At 43.8% G+C, this 7,512-nt stretch overlaps 2 protein-coding genes across 2 annotated transcripts in view; one reads left to right on the top strand and one right to left on the bottom strand.

The window, feature by feature from the left end:
* ACO2 (aconitase 2, mitochondrial) overlaps window positions 1-6,233 on the bottom strand; it is a 58,885-nt gene extending 52,652 nt beyond the window's left edge. The window contains exon 1 of the mRNA XM_008574153.1: window positions 6,160-6,233. Coding sequence (XP_008572375.1) covers window positions 6,160-6,195 — 36 coding nt within the window. The 5' untranslated portion in view covers window positions 6,196-6,233. The remainder of the gene's footprint in view (window positions 1-6,159) is intronic.
* Window positions 6,234-6,666: 433 nt separating this feature from the next.
* Window positions 6,667-7,512, top strand: part of PHF5A (PHD finger protein 5A) — a 9,329-nt gene continuing 8,483 nt past the window's right edge. The window contains exons 1-2 of the mRNA XM_008574143.1: window positions 6,667-6,755; window positions 7,212-7,235. Coding sequence (XP_008572365.1) covers window positions 6,704-6,755; window positions 7,212-7,235 — 76 coding nt within the window. The 5' untranslated portion in view covers window positions 6,667-6,703. The remainder of the gene's footprint in view (window positions 6,756-7,211; window positions 7,236-7,512) is intronic.

Here is a 7,512-nt window from a genome sequence, read left to right as displayed (position 1 = left end):
GCATACATTATACGAAGTTATACGAGTTTGGGAGTTTTGCTTCTGTTTCATTCTTTTGGAATAGTTTGTAAAGAATCGGTGTCAATTCCTCTTTGAATGTTTGGTAAAATTCTGCTGTGAATCCTTCTGGTCCTGGGCTTTTCTTTGTTGGGAGCCTTCTGATAACAGCTTCTATCTCCTTTATTGTTATCAGTCTGTTCAAATTTTCTACATCTTCATGGTTCAGTTTTGGGAGCTCATGTGTGTCCAGAAATTTATCCATTTCCTCCAGATTTTCAAATTTGTTGGCGTATAGTTGTTTATAGTAGTCTCGAATGATTCCTTGTATTTCAGATGAATCAGTTGTAATATTGCCGTTTTCATTTCTTTTTTTTTTTTTTTTTTTGTCCTTTTTGAGACCAGCCGCACCGCGCTCAGCCAGTGAGCGCACCGGCCATCCCTATACCGGATCCGAACCCGAGGCGGGAGTGCTGCTGCGCTCCCAGTGCCACACTCTCCCAAGTGTGCCACGGGCTCGGCCCTTCATTTCTAATTTTTGTAATTTGAATCTTCTCTCTTCTTTTTTTTTTTTGTTAGCCATGCTAATGGTCTGTCAATTTTATTTATCTTTTCAAAAATCAACTTTTTGATTCATTGATCTTTTGTATTGGGCGGGAGCGCCGCCGCGCTTCCCAAGCGGCGCACTATAGCAGTGCGCCACCAGGCCAGCCCCGGGATTTTAACCATTGACTTGGTGTTATCAGCACCACGCTCACCTAAGTGAGCTAACCGGCCATCCCTATATAGAGATCCAAACCAGTGGCCTTGGTGTTATCAGCACCACACTATCCCAAGTGAGCCACGTGCCGGCCCTGAGATTGGAAGTTTGGTTACCAATTCACTCATTCATTCATACACTCAATTCAAATCAACAGTTAACAACTGGAAAGGTATCACAGTGAATAAGCAACCAGAATAACCTGTTTCACAATATGAGGCAATTTTATTTTTTTAATTTTTATTAAGGTAGATAACAGAATGATGGCTATTAGTACCATCACTAAGAGTAGTTAATATTTACCTTGCCCTGTGCCAGTAATCTCACATGACTCTCTGAGATAAGGAAGACCTATTAGTCCTTAGTCCTGTTGGGTTTTTTTTTAATGGCAGCTGGCTGGTGCAGGATCAAACCCTGCACCTTGGTGTTATCAACACCATGCTCTAACCAACTGAGCTAACCAGCTAACCCCCAGTCTTGTTTTATAGATGAAGAAAGGGGGCTAGAGAGGAAACATAGTAACATAGTGTAAAGGTTAAAAGCATGGACTCTGGCATCAGACTGCCTGGGTTTGATTGTTGCCTCTAATACTCAGTAGCTGTGACTTTGGGCAAGTTATTCAACCTCTCTGGGCATGTTTCCTCACCTGTAAAATACAATAATAGGGCTGGCTGGTTAGCTCAGTTGGTTAGAGTTCACGGTGTTATGACACCAAGGTCAAGTGTTCAGATTCCCCAAATGGCCAGCTGCCAAAAAACAAAACAAAACAGAAAAACAATAATAGTACATCTGTTTTTGTTTTTGTTTTTTTAAAAAATTTATATTTAGTACATCTGTTTTAATCATAAAATAGTTGCAAAGTATTTAGAACACTGCCTGGCACCAATAAGTGCTGTATAATTTTTAAATAAGACAAATTTTCCTTGGGCCTTATCACTTCTTGTTAGCAGATATAATTTGAATCTGCACATTTCTGATCTCAAAGGCTGAGGGCTTAGCAACTGTCACTATCCTGCTTCCCTGTGGCATCAAGAGTCAACCTGTGGACTAGGGCACCACTGATCCTCCATAACCTGAGAACAGTGCTAAGTTGTACGTGTACTATTGTTTGACAGTACCTGCTGCCAGGTAGTAAGATTAGAAACATCAAAGAAGGGAGCATTTATTCTAGTTTATGGAATAACATGTTGCTTGATTTTAGAATCACAATAAGGCCAACTGAGATCTTTAACTTAAAAAAGGGAAAAAAAAATAAAAGAAAAAGAAACAGTGAAGAAAATGGGAGGTGAGATTTTTGAAAAGCCATGTTTATTCTCTGTTTTTGTTTTGTTTTGTTTTAAAAAGATGACCGGTAAGGGGATCTTAACCCTTGACTTGGTGTTGTCATCACCACGCTCAGCCAGTGAGCGAACCGGCCATCCCTATATGGGATCCGAACCCGGGGCCTTGGTGTTATCAGCACCGCACTCTACCGAGTGAGCCACGGGCCGGCCCAATGAGGCAATTTTAACATGGCACTTTACAGAAAACTTCTGCCAAATATGTCAGACTTCTCTGTAGCTAATTGCCATTCCAAATGTACATACAGGAGGTTACAAGACTTCCCCAAGGTCACTTAACACCCTAATACTTCAAGGCAAAATCAAAACCGAGAAATGTAGTTGCGAGTGCCCAGTCCCTCTTATGTGCCATCCATAGTCATATATACAAAAATAAATACTAAAAACCAGAGAACAGGGTCAGCCCATGGCTCACTTGGGAGAGCGTGCTGCAGGTAATACCAAGTCAAGGGTTAAGATCCCCTTACCGGTCATCTTTTTAAAACAAAACAAAACAAAAACAGAGAATAAACATGGCTTTTCAAAAATCTCACCTCCCATTTTCTTCACTGTTTCTTTTTCTTTTATTTTTTTTTCCCTTTTTTAAGTTAAAGATCTCAGTTGGCCTTATTGTGATTCTAAAATCAAGCAACATGTTATTCCATAAACTAGAATAAATGCTCCCTTCTTTGATGTTTCTAATCTTACTACCTGGCAGCAGGTACTGTCAAACAATAGTACACGTACAACTTAGCACTGTTCTCAGGTTATGGAGGATCAGTGGTGCCCTAGTCCACAGGTTGACTCTTGATGCCACAGGGAAGCAGGATAGTGACAGTTGCTAAGCCCTCAGCCTTTGAGATCAGAAATGTGCAGATTCAAATTATATCTGCTAACAAGAAGTGATAAGGCCCAAGGAAAATTTGTCTTATTTAAAAATTATACAGCACTTATTGGTGCCAGGCAGTGTTCTAAATACTTTGCAACTATTTTATGATTAAAACAGATGTACTAAATATAAATTTTTTAAAAAAACAAAAACAAAAACAGATGTACTATTATTGTTTTTCTGTTTTGTTTTGTTTTTTGGCAGCTGGCCATTTGGGGAATCTGAACACTTGACCTTGGTGTCATAACACCGTGAACTCTAACCAACTGAGCTAACCAGCCAGCCCTATTATTGTATTTTACAGGTGAGGAAACATGCCCAGAGAGGTTGAATAACTTGCCCAAAGTCACAGCTACTGAGTATTAGAGGCAACAATCAAACCCAGGCAGTCTGATGCCAGAGTCCATGCTTTTAACCTTTACACTATGTTACTATGTTTCCTCTCTAGCCCCCTTTCTTCATCTATAAAACAAGACTGGGGGTTAGCTGGTTAGCTCAGTTGGTTAGAGCATGGTGTTGATAACACCAAGGTGCAGGGTTTGATCCTGCACCAGCCAGCTGCCATTAAAAAAAAACCCAACAGGACTAAGGACTAATAGGTCTTCCTTATCTCAGAGAGTCATGTGAGATTACTGGCACAGGGCAAGGTAAATATTAACTACTCTTAGTGATGGTACTAATAGCCATCATTCTGTTATCTACCTTCACCCTTGGTCCAGCAAAAAGCAGAAGGAAAATATTTCAGCTGAGAAAGATCTCCAAGGCCCACTGCAGTAGGATACATGAGAATATAGTGGAAACTCCATGAGAACAGTGACTGTCTTCTTTGCATATCAATCTGGAGCAAACAATGATGCTCTATAAATATGTGGTGAATGAAGAACGAATTGACTGCACAGATAAGGTTCTACGGACATGAATATTAAGGTGGTAACCATAGCTTCTCAAATGTATCTAAGCACAAAAGAAGTAAATTTAGAAGGTTCTCAGAGTACAGTGTTAGCTGGTGACAACCAATAGCCTGGTTACTGGAGACAACCTGGCTATTGGGAGGAAGTGAGATCCAATGTAAAGTGCATAATCCAGTTCATTCACCTTAGCTGAACGAACAAATAAGGAGCCCTGGATTTTAATTCTGATTCTGCTACTGAAAGTCACCCAGGCTCTCAAGGTCTAGGATTCACCATCTGTAAAAGAGGAGGTTGGACTACAAGATGGTCATAAACACATTCTACTACGCTCATCACTTTACAACAATACAAGTACCCAATAATGCACAGTCTTATAACACCAAGATCAAGGGTTGGGATCCCCGTACTGGCCAGCTGCCAAAAAAAAAAAAAAAAAAAAAAAAAAAAAAAAAAAAAAAAAAAAAAAACAGTACTAAATAAATGTTTGTTCAATGAAAATCACCCCCAATTGATAGATGACTGGGATTCAGGAAGTAACTTGCTCAAGGTCACAGGATCAGGGTGGAACATGAACTATATAGCCCAGATCTCTTTCTACACCAGTCTGACACTCATACTTTCAAAGATCCTTTTCAATTAAAAAATGTTGTAACTGGGCCGAACCCATGGCTCACTCGGGAGAGTGCGGCGCTGGGAGCGCCAAGGCCACAGGTTCGGATCCTATATAGGGATGGCCGGTGCGTTCACTGGCTGAGCGGGCGGCACCAAGCCAAGGGTTGTGATCCCCTTACTGGTCACAAAAAAGAAAAAAAAGTTGTAACTTTATTCCTCTCTTCCACGCTCAATAAATCTATAATCATTTATCTCATCAATCTTGCCTGACTCCATTAAATCACGGGACAGCAGGATCAGGAAGAAACTATTTCCACATCATTAACACAGAGAATCAAAAGACCTAAAGAGATAATTAGGTGCAAATCCCTTGCCTTAGTTCATAATTGAAATCAGAAGTATTTTCAGATAAATGGTGATTTTACTTTAAACTATATGGTTTAAATTTAAGCAATATGATGAAAAATAACTTCAAGTAACATAATGCTTCCTGGGTACAGCACATACCAACTTCTTTTTTAATTCTATAATCAAAGTTGTGCCACTTGATCCAAAGATTTACTAATTCATCAAAGGTTGACAGAAAATGTCTAGACACTTGATTTATTTTTATTAACAAAATACACTTTTGACATTGAACCTCTGAGTATAACACCTTCCCAGGGTTGTCAAGTTAGAAGTGAAAAAACCATCTGATAGTCACAGTCAACCTTCTAGATGGCTCATAACAAAAGAGTCAAGGTCAAACTGTTGAGTGAGTCTCCTCACCCACACGTCTAGTATTTGAAAAGCAACTAATCGTGAACTCAAAATACTTCACTCTGTACTCTCACAAGTACAAATGATCACATGATCACATCCTGGCTCAGAAAGTTCTGAGGGTAGGCTGAAATTATCAAGAACAGAGGAGTGGTAGGGCCGATGTTCAGCCCACAGCACTTCGGTGACACTCTGAGAGCTGGAACTTTCGCCTACTTTGCAGTAGTTTTATCGCCAATCAAATGAGAAAAATCATCCCCCTGCTATCTCACCAGATGGTTATATGAATCAAATGATATTATGAGGAATTAAAACAATTTTGAAGTCTTGTGTAAAGGTGAGAAGCTACTACTATCATTACTATTTACTACACCGGGGTCAGAATCACTCTTGGCTCTATGTTCCGCAGGCTCATCAAAAGGTGGTATAGGACAGACACTAGCTTCTTCTCCAGACTTCCAGGCCTGGCAATGTAGATGCACCTGGCTAGCAAGTCTCCGTTGCTGAGAGATGGGAAGTGAAGCCTTCAGGCACTGGGCCTAGAGGGCTCAACAACGACCGCGCCCCCCAGTAACCTTGTCTTCACCTTGAGAAAAGGAAAGAAGGCCTAAGGGAGTGGGTACTGCGGTCCTCAGAAAAGAGGAAGAGGTGCCTGCACTATTCACCAGGCCGCTGCTGCTTGGACCCACGCTTCTTGAGGAGCGGGGACAGGGCCGGGGGAGCTGACTGTGCCGGGGACTCCTTGACCTAGGGCATCGGAGGAGCGCACACGGGCGCTGGGCCCGCAACCGGGGCGGCTACACGAAAAGCCGGCCCGAGGTTGGGCGGGCCTGGCCTCGCCTCGCCCACAGCCTCAAGCAGAGTAGGAAGCACCCCGCCCCCGTGAACCCTGAGGGCCCTGAGCTCGCTCACCTGCAGCCGGGTCACCAGTAGGCTGTAAGGCGCCATTTTGTGCACTGACAAAGATGAAGTCGCTTGAAAGTGACGTACAACACGGTGGCTTTAAAGCCTTTGGGGCAGGGGCGGGTAATGAAGAGTGACACCTCACAGGGAGGGCGGGGCCTTCCTGGGAGCTCCAGAGTCCCCGAAAGCAGTGGGCGGGGTCACGTGTAAAGAATGGACATGTGAAAAGAACAACAGCTGCAAAACACACTTGCAGAAGTAAATACCGGGTACAAAAATGTTTTATCTAAGAGCAAATGTCTGTTATCTCTGCCATCCAAATCTGGGAAAGGTTGGTTTTTGTGTTTTTTTAAACGACTTTTATACACCTGCCAGGACCTGGCTCCCCAGCAGCGATTCCGTTTCCACTCGCGCGAGAGCGAACGGGGCTCGGTGCAAAGAGTATGATGGAAGCCTGGAGGACCAATCACGGCGATCTAGAGGCAGGAACAATAGGGGTTAAAGGTCGGACGGAAGTTCTCAAAGCTTCCGGTTGTTGGCTTGAGTGGGAGCTATGGCTAAACATCATCCGGATTTGATATTTTGCCGCAAGCAAGCTGGTGTTGGTGAGACGACGCCTTGCCCCTGGCTCTCTGGGTTGGGGTGCTATTAGGAGCTGGGGTACCGGAGGCTCCCGAGGCTCCCATCTCTTCCGTAGGGTCTTGCCTCGGAGACGCCACGTTTCCCGCCAGATGGTCGCGGGGTATCGTAGGAGGGCGCGGGTTTGCGGCCTCTGATGAAAAGAGGGCGGGGGCGCGCGTTCGCGGAGTCGGAGGCAGGCAGTGGGGATGGGGCCTGGGCCAGGTCCGGAGAAACTCTCTCAGATCGCCCAGGATCTGGGAGGGGTTCAGGAGGGTGTTCCGGGAATGTGGGGTTCAGATCGAAATTTATGATGCGATGGCCATCCCGAAGGACTCACTGCAGTCCTTGTTCCTGTTCCTACCCTCATCTCAAAGATGAACTTTCCCTCTTCGTCAAAACCTCAATTCTAATTGTATTCTTTACTGTCTTTGATCTTGCAGCCATCGGAAGACTGTGTGAAAAATGTGAGTGGAACACCATCTCCCAACCTCCCACCCCTCCCACTCACAGTTTCTGTGGAACCAGCAAACGGGCATTTCCAGAGGTGCCATATGGAGGGCTTTGAGTAGATGTGCCTGGAAGTATGTGAACACTGAATGCCAGGCTGCAATCAAAGGACCTTTCCATGTCCACACTCCAACTTCCACATTTTAAACTCTATATTTAGGTTTTGAGAAAATCTCTAGCTTTGGGCGGGAAGAATTGCCAGAGTACTATCACCCCCCCCCCCCCCCCCCGTTT

Source organism: Galeopterus variegatus, unplaced genomic scaffold (genome assembly GCF_000696425.1).
Source record: "Galeopterus variegatus unplaced genomic scaffold, G_variegatus-3.0.2 Scaffold55, whole genome shotgun sequence".
NCBI lineage: Eukaryota > Metazoa > Chordata > Mammalia > Dermoptera > Cynocephalidae > Galeopterus > Galeopterus variegatus.
Note: the sequence above shows the minus strand (reverse complement) of the source record. Positions and strands in the feature narration are given on the sequence as shown.